This window comes from Puntigrus tetrazona, chromosome 12 (assembly GCF_018831695.1).
Source record: "Puntigrus tetrazona isolate hp1 chromosome 12, ASM1883169v1, whole genome shotgun sequence".
Classification (NCBI taxonomy): domain Eukaryota; kingdom Metazoa; phylum Chordata; class Actinopteri; order Cypriniformes; family Cyprinidae; genus Puntigrus; species Puntigrus tetrazona.
Window position 1 is genome coordinate 7526264 of NC_056710.1, and position 14606 is coordinate 7540869.

The window sequence follows — 14606 nt, forward strand, 5'->3', positions numbered from 1 at the left end:
CACTTTCCTAGACAGAAGAGAGTGCTTTTGGAAAAACTGACTGGCTAGCAATAGCACAGAGTGTAAATCCAGAAGTGTTGTGACTGACCTGTTGGAGAACGTGGGAGAAATCCACTTCCTTGAGTGCAGAACCCAGGCATTGTCTCTTTTCAGACTGGTGCGTCTTCCAGAGCATTAACTCCAGGAAAGCAAAGCTGAGCCGCAGTCTGCTGAACCTTTGTGTATCTTAAGATCTATGACCTTTACATTTTAGACACACACACACATATTCCCTTATAAAGCTTAAATAAAATTTAGAAGGTAAAAAAAAGGTTTGTTATTGTGACTGAAATAGATTAAAAAACATAATAAATGTATTCATTAAAATTCAGAAAATGTCAATATTTTATAGGGATGGCTTAGCTTAGTGTTAGATGATATAAAATAGAGTTTGTACAGTATACATCATTTATCCTATGGGGAGTTCCCGTTCCTGTGTGTGTGTGTGTGTGTGTGTGTGTGTTTGAGAAGTTATCTCTCACTTTGAATTGATCTTTCGGCAGCATTTCTCCTCATCAAATAATGAAAGCCAAACCACTTGAAAAGTCGATGGATTTTGGCTGTAGAGAAATTCTATCCTTGGCAGATGAACCTTAGATGAAATCACATAGAAAATATGAGGCAGTGCTGCCGCACCCACCACGATGCAATGAGACCATTTTCATGAGGGAAAAAGAATCGAATTGTCTGCAACACATGCAATACAATATTGCATTATCTATTTTAATTACCTTGAAATGAGTATGAAATCAAAAATCACACACACAATAACATCAATAATCATGAGTGTATTTTTCTTCTGAACAAAGACTCACAAATACAATAACTGTCATATACACATTTCTAACTCTAGGAATCACCTCAGGGACTTTACATTGAAAAATAGAATAGATTATTCTAAGCAGCATTTGATGTTTGTTAAACATACAACATAGATTTCCATTTTTAAAATATCTACAAGGGCTCTTTACAAAAATACATATTGATCATTGCAGCGCAGGGACATTCAAAAGTCTATTCTAAACACATATTTTTCAGAATTCTACTTAAACACAGTTTTTATAATTCAGAGTCAACTTCTTTGATGTGAAAACAATTGCAAAATAATAATTTCTTCTTTTTTGACCTTGTTGCTCTAGATTTCTTCCAAACAGAATTAGTGTGATTCTGTCAGAAGCCAATTTTAGGGAGATTTATGAGGGGAAAAAAAATTCTGAACTCTGTTTGAGAAAGTAGGTATTTTCGCTTCATGCACAGACATTCAAACTTAAGTTTTTCCACATGGCCTCTGTTTGCAAGTACAGTTGTAAGGTAAGACAAACAGTTTAGAATGTATCCCATGTGGTCATGATGTAGAGTGTCTTTGGTGTAACACGACTAGACTAATATACTGTCAAGAAGCCTGTGTATATAATCAAGTAAATGCTTTAATTCTATTTTGCAAGAATAAACCATGAATACTTCCTTTACTTTGTCATTTTTTTGATTCTGAATTTACTGCAAAAAAACTGTATTCTGACATAAAACAGGAAAGCATGACTCAATATTCAAAACAGCAATTATGAACATTACAGCCAAGTTTTTAAAACGGAGGGGGGGACTTATTGCCTGTCAACCATAAACCAAAAAATGACACAATGACAGTAAAGCTCAACTTTTTTTTTCAATTAGGATGCCAGGGAAGTATGAAGACATTGTAAAACCACTACTCAATGCGTTTAGCTAAGTTCATTTCACCTTCATTTTTTTTCCTTTTAAATGAGGCACATGTGCAGAGAAGTCACCAAAACCCTCAAACGAAAAGGCATTTGTGTGAGCACAGAGGTATGGCATATAATAAATAAAATCCCTTAAGAGGGCATTCAAAAACAGACCAGTTTAAAAACCTTGGAGGATCTTGGAGGCTCTGAACCAGTCTAAAGCTTTAAACATCAGGAGACTTATAATATTAAACCACTAAATATGAACATATTGTCATCATTTAAACCTCTCATGTTTTTCAAAACTTGTCTTGACTATGACTTTGTTCCTTCTGTGGAACACAAAAGGAAAACGTCTTCAAAAACACACCTTTATAAACATCTTTATAAAATGTCTGTCCACAGAAGCTCTTTATGAGATGATGTATGGGAAAAGGCACTGCCGCATATACTTGAGATTTTTATATTGTGACTTTTTTTTAAAAAGAAGATACCATCTTATTCAAATTGGTAAAGGCCCTTAAACATGACTTTTGTGTCACTTTGGTAAATAAACCAACAACAGACAAATCCCTGTGGCACACGGTAAGTGTCGCAGGCTTCTATTCACTAACTGATCCCAATAATGAGGCAAAGTAATTAAACAGAAGAGATGGGTAGATCTTCAGAACTGGACATGTCCATTCAATTCGCTGTCTGATCATAGGCTGAAATTAGTGCAGGATTTTTCAACCTAGCCAAAATCAATGCGTGGTCGATATTCAAGTACCATTGGGTAGGCCTGGAGAAAGAGACATGTTGCAGATGAGTATACAGTGTACATTTTAGTTTAAATGAAACTGACATACTTAATCACTAATAGAACATATGTGTTGAATGTTTATTCATTGCTGTTAAAAGAACAGTTCACCCAAAAATGATAATTCTGTTATTAAAGTCCGCGTGAATAGGACATTGCTGCCAACTTTATTACAGTGCGTGGTTTTACACCATGCATGTAATTTATGATAAATTTAAGTGATAAATGTAATATTCACCAAAACCATTATATATAGGAATGTCAACTGATATTGAATATTATTATATAATATAATATAAATATTTTATAATAATATTTATTATATTAATAGTTTTGTTACGTGATTAAAAAAAAATATGGTGAAATGTACAGGAGCTGTTAGATCCTAAGTGGTGGCTTTTCCACTCAAAAGGAAAGACATACAGGGACCCTCATTAAGATGTGGCATTACCATATGAAGTCCCCTGGTGAGTTGTAAGAGGATATGCTTGGGTATGAAAACAGAGCAGAGACCCCCCAGTGGGGCATCTGTAACCCCTTCACCACAATAGCGATTCAAGACCTGACCCTGGACCTCATAACTCCATACACCATGACAGCCTTGTGTAAAAGTGACAATCATAATGCTAGAATTAACTCTGAAATGCATTCCCAACTGAGAAAAGGGGGGTGTGGGACTAACTCGACTTGCAAAATTAACCTTAACGTTTTATGGCTGTCTTAAGTTTATTGCTTTAAATTATAAATACCACAACAAGCAAAACCACACAACTTGTTATGAACCTGTTTTGAGTAATAGGTTCTGCCGCACTGCTCATCCCAGTGAAACGGATGAGAGTATTTAGATTTCACACATGAGAAGAGAGGACAGAAGGAGACGCTGGTATTCTTATAGCTTACATTTTCTCCTCGAAGCCTCCAGCGAGTCATGTAGATAAACTCCATGGTGTGGTCTTTACCCATGATCTCACCATTGCATAGAACATCTAGCTGCAGAAAAAGTTAGTTAGGCTGATGATACACTGGCAACTTTTTTTGAGCAATGTTGCACTGAGCACTGGGTAACAAATTTCTATCTGGATCATTTAGATCGGTCTTGGGGCCTGTGTCTGTACTGGTTGACAGTTTACGGCAACATTTTCTAAAGATGCCCGGTAACATTGCTCAAAAAGCTGCCCAATGTATCCTCAGCCTTAAACTGTCAGAGCAATTACATTGTACGGTAAACTAAATTGACCAAGCAAACATGAAACAAGCAAAACATAAACAGCAGAAACATGATAAACGTGAGAATATGGTGGTTCATTTGTGAAACACGTGCAATGAAGTCAAAGACAGTTGAGTCCTAGAAGAGCATATTTCGCCAAGGTCATGGTTTGAGTACCTGGGAACACATGTACTAATCTAACATATAGGTTTTATATAGCTTATGCACTATATGTAATACAACGTTAGCATGAATGTGTCTGCAAAATGCATAATAATATAGACGTGTGCAATATAAACAAAACGGAAAGGCATTATATAATATCCACCAAATAGTGGATACTCTTCTTTTTTTTGATTACAGGAAAAATGGTCACATACATACAGACTAAAGATATTCAGGTGTTACCTCATAAGAACTGGGAAGCTTTAACTTCAGACTTAAAAACTTCTTGATTGTTCCAACAGTCACTCTTGTTGAGCAGCGAATAAATTTTTTCATTAAGCCCTGGAAACACAAGGCGGAAAGACAACTTTGAACAAATTTTCAATCATTATATTATAATGATTTGCGTGACACTGAAGACTGGAGTATAGTGGCTGCTGAATATTCCATTTTGCCATCACAGGAATAAATGAAACTTAAAAATCCATGAAAACAGAAAACATTTTTTGTTGTAATAATACATCAATATATTACTAAAAAGAATACAAGTAAAAAGAGAATTATAAGAGACCAGGGAGATATTGGAATTGTGGGAGCGGATAGAAAGGATTGAGCTTTGGAGTTACACTGATTGATACCAGGCTTTAGAAAAGAAAAAGAACCAGACTCAGCTTTAAAGTTAAAATGTCAAATACACTAATCTTGATGGACAAATCTGATTCTGAATCACCTTTCCTTTAGAAGGGATAGGGGGCAAGACCAACAGAGAAAGAAAAGAGGAAAAAGAAGAAGACATGAAATGTACATATAAAGTATAGGAGTAGGAGAAATAATTCAAGATGGCTAACCTTAACAATGTTCTCTCCCATCTGCCCATTGTTACGCAAGCAGTCTAGACAGATGGCTATCTGTGGATCACTCCTGTGGTAGTCTCCATCACCTTTAATATCATCATCTTCATCTACTCTGGCCTTCTTACATGTAGGGCCATCCTCTGGAAAAAGACAAAACAGTGTTCCTCATGTTAAAGGGTTGTCATTTAAATCATTTTATCAAAAGGAACTGTTTTTTTTTATCTACCTTCTACACAGATTCCCAACATGTTTAAAAAGCAAAATTAAAATGAATAAATAAATAAATATGCGCCACATTACATGTTCCCCTGACAATATGGGGCACAAAAGCTAAATATTTCAGACTTGTAGATATGCTAATGCAAAATAGTGCATCTTTTCTCAGGCTTTCTTTTATATGAAATAGATAATATTCAAAACGATGCTCTTGGGAAAATCATGAATGTGGTAATTATCTCATCATTAAGAACTGCTTACAGCTGCAAACACTTACAAGTTGCCTTGGAGACTCCAAGTATTATGAAAGTCATTCATGCCGGTTTTACACATTGAGCACAAAGGCTGGAGATTACGAAGATTGCAGTACAAAAACAAAAAAAACTCATAAATTCCAACAAATCACACAATCATTTAACTAAACGAGGCATCCCAAACTAATAGGGCCATTTAATTTTACTACTGATATGATGTAGAAAAACAAATAAATAGGATGTTCTAGTGTGTATTCACCGTTATTCAATACGGTCTTAAGGCAGAAATGAAGTCATCTTGTAACAGAAACCCTTGTGAGAGCAAATTCTAACTTGCTGACCAGTGTGTTACTTAATAACATTAGTTTGATGGCACATCATGAATGCAGTAATGTTTAGATGAAGATTTAGAGGGTAGTGAGCCTAAACTCTAAAAAAAAAAAAAGAAATAAATAATAATAATAAAATTTATTTTAGCATAGCAGATGTTTCTGTTAATTAGACAATTTAAAAATGGACTTAAAATTATTTATATATTTTTATTTATATTTTATTTATATAATAAAAAATATGTTTTTGTTTATGTTTTTCAAAAGGTTTTTGTCTAAAACATTATGTCTGAATTTGGTCAAGCTTTCTGCAAAGCCAAGTCTATCCATTTAAAAATGTCAGTGCTTATCTTTACAGTTGTAACTGTATAAAACAGTTGTGCAGAGTGACTCTGTAGTAGTTCTTTCTGGAGTCAAGCAAAGTGACACAGATACATCTATACTGATGACTCACATCTTACTGCCCACCACCTCTCAGCCAAGGTCAGTGGAATAGAGTGTGGTAGAATCATTTGAGCTGTGAAGACATGACTTGATAAGGAACAAAAGTGATACCAAAAGTCTGATGAAAGAAGTGTAACTGCTGATGCAGCAGAGTAACCTGGCCTATAGGACTCATGGCCAGGAGAGGCTAATGTGTGGGATTAAAGGGATAGTTCAGCCAAAACCAAAACGTCTGTCATTATTTACTGAGCCTTCTGCTATTCCAAACCTATATCATATTCTTTCTTCTGTAAATCACAAAAAGGGGATGATAAGCCAAATTTTCTTGCTGTTCTTTTTTTCTATAAAAAGAGCTGGAGCTTTAAGCACCAAAAAGGACAGCATGAATATATCGTAACAATGGTTTATGTAACCTGTGCGTTCTATCCCTAGTCTATCTGGGATATTTTCACAGTGCTTTTCATAATTTCAAGAGTTTATAATTTTCACAGCCAACTCACTTTTGTATTGAAAACAGCAGAGTCAACATTCTGCTAAAATTCTCTCACTTTCCTTTTAGGTGTAAAGTGAAAACAGTACTTGAATGACATCGTTTTCACTTTCGAGTGAACTATTACTTTAAAATGGTGAAGCTAACATTTGGTTAGTTAACGTTTATCAGGCGAGCGCAGTTGTAGATGATTTCACTGTTTGAGTCATTTACCGTCAAGATTTTCTTTTGATTTGTTTCTTCTCCAGAATTCAATCTCTTGCTGCTGCTCCTCTGGAAAAAAATATTAGCTAATTAAAATTGGCAATTGATATAGGGTATCTATAAATGACAGAAGACTTACTTTAAATGGCAAAATACATACTTTCTCGAAGATCAGGCACAAGTTTGAAAATGACTTCTTCTAGAGTGTTGTCCAACCTTTGGAGAAAAGGAATACACAGAAACGTGAGCTACAAGAACACCAGCTATGTTAATGTCACTGTCAAGTCTGTTAGCAGGTTCAGGTTAATGCCGCTCTGTGCTCTTGTTATCATGTTATCATTCTGTCTGGTGTTGGGGTGCAGATGTATCACTGGTGTGGAGAGGCAATCCTGTGCAGAGTCAGTCTCACAGCTGACACTCTGGCTCCAGAAAACAGCCCGGCTGTTGCTTGGAATGCCTCCCAACCAGGATCAAATTCACTGCCACTTTATGACCCCCACACTGCTCAAAACAAGGCAACTGTGGCTAACAAATCTCTCAGGTCTATTATGGGAAAGCCATTAGATTGTATCTTCAAATACATTAATCTCATTAATCCTTTTCTTGGCTCGTATTATTGTGTGCTCTACAATGCTACACTGAGTCTAATGTCAGACCGATTGAAGCGGATTTGCTGAAGAAGAAGAAGAAGAAGAAGAAGAAGAAGAAGGTTTTGAATCAGTAGCTGGAAATCACAGACCAGTGCGGTTTACCTTAACATCTCCAAGGGATTTGTTTCATGAACCTGGATACCACATTTTGGGCAATCATTGCTGTCCTCAAAATGCTGGACTATACAGCTTTTACAAACTACACAAAAGCAGACAAAAAGAAGAAATTATACTTAAATAACAGTAAAAATCTGTCAAATTCACAGGGAAAAAACAACAGGTGTGCCAACCACTGTAAAATAAAGTAACAACATTACTATGATTTCGTAAGTAATAAAATCACTTACTTCTAAAAACGATATTCTATATATTACAGATATTTTCACTACATATAGCAAGACAACCAGATCTCGTGAAAGTAGGTTTAAATAGTATGCAAAATAAAAACAAATATTCTAGGTATTTATATGCAAAAATGGATTTTGGAGTGTATATGGTACACAATGCATGCCAAAGTCTATTTTTAAGTATCAGTACCACAGGTTTTTGTTTTTATTTGGCGTTCTATTATATGTATTTTTTTATGAGACCGGGCTCCCCATTCACAGGTACCAATTACGTTTTACTGTAACATTTTTACAGTTTATTACTATTAAAATTACAATCATTTTATGTTAACATTTCATAGTGGAAATTCCCTACATCTGCAAGAATGTCCACAGACTACAATTAAAAACAAGTCTTACAAACTGGCATTGAGATATAGCTTTAGCTGGCCAGTGAAACACTTATCATTTTGACCAGAAAAATTGTAGCAACAATCATTACCTTTTTGCTATATCAAACTGCTTTACCTCATGAGTGAGTGGGGACAAAAAAGCCACTGCCCACACATATTACACACTGCCATTGATACACGACACAACCAGGTCATTACTGTGCGTACTAATCAGTTGAGCAGGTGGTTAAAATACAGTGTATTCTAGAACAAATGCCTAGTACATTAACAGTAAAACATTGCATAAATACCAAAATTAATATAAAAAAATGATTATACACCACAATCAGATAATAAGGCACAAATTACCAACTAACTACATCAAGAAAATATTTTAAGTGAAAATATCTTATGCTTGAGGAGAATATCCGTTGTCATGGTGACTGATCTACAGATGACAGCGACAGCGTGTTGGTCATGTATTTTAAAAAATGAGGTCGATTTCACATCTGGTCTGTCATAACAATATAATGCAAAAAGGAAAGTAGGTCACTCATACCTGACAATGTAAACTAATTAACACTAAATCCTGTTCACATACTCTCTGTGGAAATACATATTTGGCTAATCAAGCATTATCAAACGAATTGTCCCTAAAATCATTAACAACGGCAGGAATGGGATTTATCTGCTTAAATACATGCAACAAACACTAAATACTGTATCAGTTAAACAGGCAGGTCTGAACTAAATTACAAAAGCTTGTTTAGACACCTTGATTCATATATTATATATTTACCAATTACAGATATGTATATTATTTCTTTATTCTACCATCCTAACTTTGTATAGATAATTACATTTTATTACTTGAATTTAGCATTGCTTCTTTTTCCAACATGTGCTGCCCGTGACACTATTAGAACGGATCGCTTTTGGGTCAGAGCCCGCCGGTTGAAAACTACTGCTAAGTCATCATTAAAGATTTCATTAAATTCTCATAAAGACCGTAGATACTTACAGGTGTGCAGGCACTCTGTCACAGTGGTGGGTTTGATCAAGTACCCTTTACAGATATAACAGGTGATGAAATGGTTGAATTCCCTCACCAGGTGTTTCCTATGTGATGTCATTGTCAAGTTACCAAAGGAGGGATGAAGGAAAAACAGATGGTGTAAGGATGAAGTGGAATGCAGCTTCAGCCTCTCTGTGGCTCAACTGCAGTATTCTGCTGAAGGGCCCCTGGCCTTCTTTTCCTTCATGACATCATGGAAAATTAAACATGCCTTTAAGACAGACCTGTGAAAGCGGACACATTTTCTTTTAATTATGCTTTATATAAAAATATTAAAAACATTCAAAGCTGTTGAAAATATTTTTTTTAACATTAACCTATAACCTATGTTTGTTAAATTAAACGACTTATTTAGGTCACCTTAAAAAATCTGTGTTTTTTTTTATTCTAATCCTGTCTGACATAAGGCAAATTCTAAATGCTATTGCACCTATGAAGGGCACTTTTAGAAGAGGACATAAGACAGAATAATTAAAGGCGTTTTATAATATAGTATTATATATTACGCACAATTCGTGTTATGTTTGAACACATTTCACAAGTACATATTTTATAGACACACATAAAGCATATTTTTAAAAACTTAATTAGAAAATATAATTAATAGAACTAATAATAATGTTGTAACCTTGCGGGTGAAGATAATAAGCAAATTACACTGAAGTGCCCTGCTTTCTCCAAAGCCCTTACCTTTGGAGTGAGCAGGGCTTTTGGATGTTCACTTCAGATTGGAATTATACAATACATACAAAAAGTTGTGGGACCATAAAGTAAATATTGTTCTATATAATGTGAATATTCATGTTGTCATTATTAGTCATGTGACCTTCAGACATAGTCAAGAATTGGGGCTATAAGATATGTAGAAAAAAAACGGAAGTCAACAATAAATAACAGTTTCTTCCTATTAGATTGTGTTTTATTAACAGTAATTATTGTTGTACAGTTTGAGAAAAATGATGCTGTATTGATGTGCGCATGCCTAGCAGATTTTGTTGGATCCCTTCTAGCCTTAACCATAGTCAATGGCAGTATGTAGTAAGGACAATCATGGCCGCCATACTGAATGGTCATTTTAAACTGAAGCACTCAAAACTAGTCACTTCAAAGGGCCCTTTTGGAATGAAACACCTTGCTCGCATGATACATTTTGCAAGATTTGTACACTGCAGAAAGCGCTCTAATAGCTGCTGATGCTTACATTTATTCATGCTAAAAATAGCAACGGTTTTGTATTTTATACTGACACCTACCGGCCTACTGAAGTACGATTATAAAAAAACAGTGAAGCTGTTTATTTTTTACTTTCAAGCCTGCTTTTGTTTTTATCTGCTACTACTACTAGTTATATATCACATATAATGGTCATTACAGTATTTGGTGGTTTGTGCTAGTACAAAGTAGGTGGCTACATGTTATTCTTGATCTGTGGTGTGAAACCTGTTTGGACTTGTATTTTTCCATTCATGTTGATTGTACGTCAGGGTTCCTCAAATCTTGCACTGGAGACCCAATGCACTGCAGGAGTTTAGCTCCTACCCTCATTAAACTCATCTAGCTGTGATTTTCTAATGATCCTGAAGACATTATTGATTAGCATGCTCAAGTGTGTTTGATTAGGGTTAGAGCGAAATTCTTTTACCTGATATGCTGATGATCTGAATAATGTGCGTTTAATAAGGGATACGCACAAAATGGAATTTTGGAGATAAATTTATAATACATTATAATGGTATTCCTAGGGCATCACTACTTATAAGTGGCATTTGTAAAGAAACATAAGTAAAATGGCAAGATATGAGACTTATAATGCATTATAACTATAAGAAATATAATCCATTGAATCTTAAGTGAGTTGCGTTCATTGTGTGTTTTAAATGATCATACTCTTAAAAGCTATAACCACAAATAAGTAAATATTATAACACATTATAACTGTTCTTATGAATTTTTATGAGATGATAAAACATATTATGAAGTCATTTATAATGCTTTATGCATTCATTATAAGTGTTTATAAGTTATGTGATAAGTGTTATAAGTTATTATAAGTGTTACCAAAATATCTTCATGTAACGTGGTTTTTACTTAATATCCTAATGTTTTTTGTCATAAGAGAATCGATAGTTTTTACCTAAACAATGTATTGTTGGCTATTGCTACAAATATATATGCACACTGTTTATTGAGTGTACCTTTAATGTATTAAAACTTGAACTTGTGTACAGGTGCATCATGGTATGCGCGTTAAGCCCCGCCCACGATCTTCAAAACGAAACCATTGGGTTAAAGTACAGAGGCTTCGAAAATGACACACATAGGCTAACCCATTCAACAAATGTGTACCTAATTTCATCCTTACAAATAATTATGTACAAAGGACTTTCATTATTTGGTGTGATAACTAGCTACAAACCGACCAAATAAAATTGGGCCTGTGAACGTAGCATTTTGTCTCATTTTATATTAGTTTTTAAAGCGTCCCTTATCTTATGCTGCGATCAGACTTAAATTAAACGTTACGACAAAACGATCCAACGTGTTTTTTGCCATGTATGTCTGTACTCCCAACTGCCTCAGTTGGTCCTCGCCGGCTACGTCGCTTATCGTAATATCCTCACTACAATAAGTCAAAAATTATTCGGTTTATCCGTACTTGGCCGTCATTTATGTCATTCTGTGCGTCGTCTTCCTGTAAAACCCTGCGCTGCTTGCGCCTCGACGAAAAACGTGCGATCAGTGCCGCACTCGTTTTAACTTGCTGCCATTTGTACAAGTGTCACTTTCCGTAAACGAGGGGCGACTGTTTTATCGCTCACCAGCGCGCACTAAATAACCAGCTGTACCCTGACAACTAGTATCCTACAGAGACACAGACATGCTGACGAACTTGATATATGACACGAGACCGCATTCCCATCCCACCCGAAACTTTACGATGAAGGGAGAGCGTGAAAACGACACACAGCTGTAGTCAGGCAGTAACGACCATCTCTTACCTTTTACACATCATGGGTCCATGTTGATGATGCGCATTGATTTTTACAAACAGGCTTGAATGAATTTGGGCTGTTGAAAGTGATGGTTGTAGTAGCGGCACAGAATACGGAACTGCTTTCATTTGAGATGATATGGGGAAGGGGGCGGAGGACTTTCCAGTTCTTGTTTACGCATTGCTGTTTTATTCATTCCATGGCAGATTGTCACTGATTGGACACAAACTAGGGCGCAGCTTTCAATTACCAACTAGTCCACTAACAGTTTAGAACCAGTTTATCAATGAAGACGCACAAATGTGGAAGGCAGCCTTGTTCGCTATTATGACCTGTTCAAGACAGGTACCTGCCATTAACATGCGACTTGATGTTCATGTTAGACCGGGTTGCATTAATAAGCAGCGTCATCATAATCGCGTTATGATAATATCTCGTCAGCATCAAAAGAAAGAACGAAAAATCTTATGCAGAAACATCTTCCCTCAAATAACTAATCAGTATATCCAAGGTGCAACAATAAATTGACAAAACATTTATTTTTGCTGTAAACAATATATATATATTTTGGTATATATAAGACGAGGTAAAATGCCACCTGGGGCAAGATAAGCTTAATATTTTCCCTTAATCGTATTGCACAAAATCCACATTTGTGATGAATGGCTAGACACTATTTTGATTTTATCTGACTATTAACATTTGTGAGATTTTGTTCAGTGATCTAGCTTAATTTTTTGTCTTTTGTGCAAAAACCCGTGATCTATAACATTGTATTATATTCAATACCAAGCATTTTGGTGTCTGTGGACACATCAGTGTTTTTAGATTTGTGAAGCAATTGGCACAAAAGGCCCCAAATGACATGTTGTTAGTATAAGCATTATTTATTCGTTTCATATGAATTACAACACATGGGGTTATTAGATAATATTTTCTCAAAAGAAAATGTAAACTAGAACAGTTTATAAATGCATGGACATCAAAATTAATTAAAATTGTTAATTAAAATTACCAACCTAATTTCCTAAATTCTGAGGATACTGCTTAGTGAAGTTATCTTAACAGGAGTAAAACTCCAGTTTTCTAAGAGTTAAGTATATTCTGAAACACAGTTCAAATATCATATTTATCAAAATTAGATAGTAAATTTACCATCTTTCCCATAGACGCTGCATTAGTAACAAAGAATAGTGTTCTAAATTTACATACATTTAAAAAAACAATACAAATATGAAAAACCTATGAGGATTTATGATGCTGATGCCGATGACCATTAAATGCATCATCACATTCTTGTAAAAAGAAAAGGGTCTATTGCAATTAATAATGTCACTCATTCAAAACCCTCCCTCTGGTTGTCCATGAAAGATGAATGCACAAGAGGACAAGATAATGCAGTGTCTCAACATTCTCTTTCAAGAATTTGGACTGAAAGCCCACTCTGCAGTGACAAAACCTCTAATCAGCATAAAGAATCAGTATGCTAGACTAACCTTGGCTTAGGAGTATGTTTTGTGAACAGAGGAGAAATTATCTAAATTCCAGTAATGTTGGGACAATTTTTACATTTGAATAAAATGAAAGCTAAGAAAAACTCTCAAATCACATGAGCCAATATTTTATTCACAATAGATCCTCATAAGTTTTTTTTAATATTTGTATTGTTTGTATTGTTTAGAGAACATAACAAATGTTTAATCTGAAATGTACACTTTTGTCCCCTAAATGAGCTCACTTCAAATTTGATACCTGCTACAAAAAGTGTTAAATTGTGAAAAGACTCAGCTGGGTGAACATCTAGCAACTAAGTTAATTAACATCTGGACCCGTATTCATGGAACATCTTAAGGCTAAATGAAGCTCCTATAACTTGTCGATTTAGGAGAAGATCTCAGCACTGTGTTTGCATGATCAGCCACAACATTCTCTTGAATAGACTAGAAAAGTAGTGGAAGTGCTTTCAAAATGTTTCTAGCATTTGTAAAACTGTGTTTTTCCATTTCAGAAATATATCTAAATTACAACCTATGCTCTCAACATCAAATGCAGAAATGTTAATCCATGCCTTTTTGACCTCAAGGTTAGACTATTGTAATGGTATATTGAGTGGTTGTTCTGCACGCTTGATAAACAAACTTCAGCTGGTCCAAAACGCAGCAGCTAGAGTCCTAACTAGCTCCATTCAGTTAACATTGCACTGGCTCCCTATCATTGTTCGGGAAGCAGACATACTCTGTCAGTTTAAATCTACATTAAAGACATGTCTCTTTAACCTAGCTTACGCATAACACATTAGTATGCTTCTATTATTCCAATCTGTTAAAGTTAGGCTATGTTAAGTAGACCAGCCGGAACCGGGAACACTCCCAACAACACACAATGTACGCGTAACATCATAAAAACATAAAAAGAATGGCATCTACCCTAATATTAGTCTGTTTCTTACTTCTTCTGTTTGTCAGTTCT

General features: G+C 35.2%; 1 protein-coding gene across 2 annotated transcripts; it reads right to left on the minus strand.

Annotated features, from left to right (window-relative positions):
- Window positions 1–812: 812 nt before the first annotated feature.
- Window positions 813–12302, minus strand: pcgf5b (polycomb group ring finger 5b). Of its 2 annotated transcripts, none has more exons than XM_043254236.1 (9): window positions 12144–12302; window positions 9091–9368; window positions 7454–7550; window positions 6862–6917; window positions 6711–6770; window positions 4759–4904; window positions 4154–4252; window positions 3439–3524; window positions 813–2520 (listed from the first exon to the last, which is right to left on the minus strand). In XM_043254236.1, exons 2-8 carry the CDS (start codon window positions 9200–9202, stop codon window positions 3465–3467), a joined length of 630 nt encoding a protein of 209 aa, XP_043110171.1. In that variant the 5' UTR covers window positions 9203–9368; window positions 12144–12302; the 3' UTR covers window positions 813–2520; window positions 3439–3464. The 2 variants fall into 2 exon arrangements, with proteins under 2 accessions (XP_043110171.1, XP_043110169.1); XM_043254234.1 differs by having other exon boundaries at window positions 3439–3528; window positions 12144–12300.
- Window positions 12303–14606: the final 2304 nt, after the last annotated feature.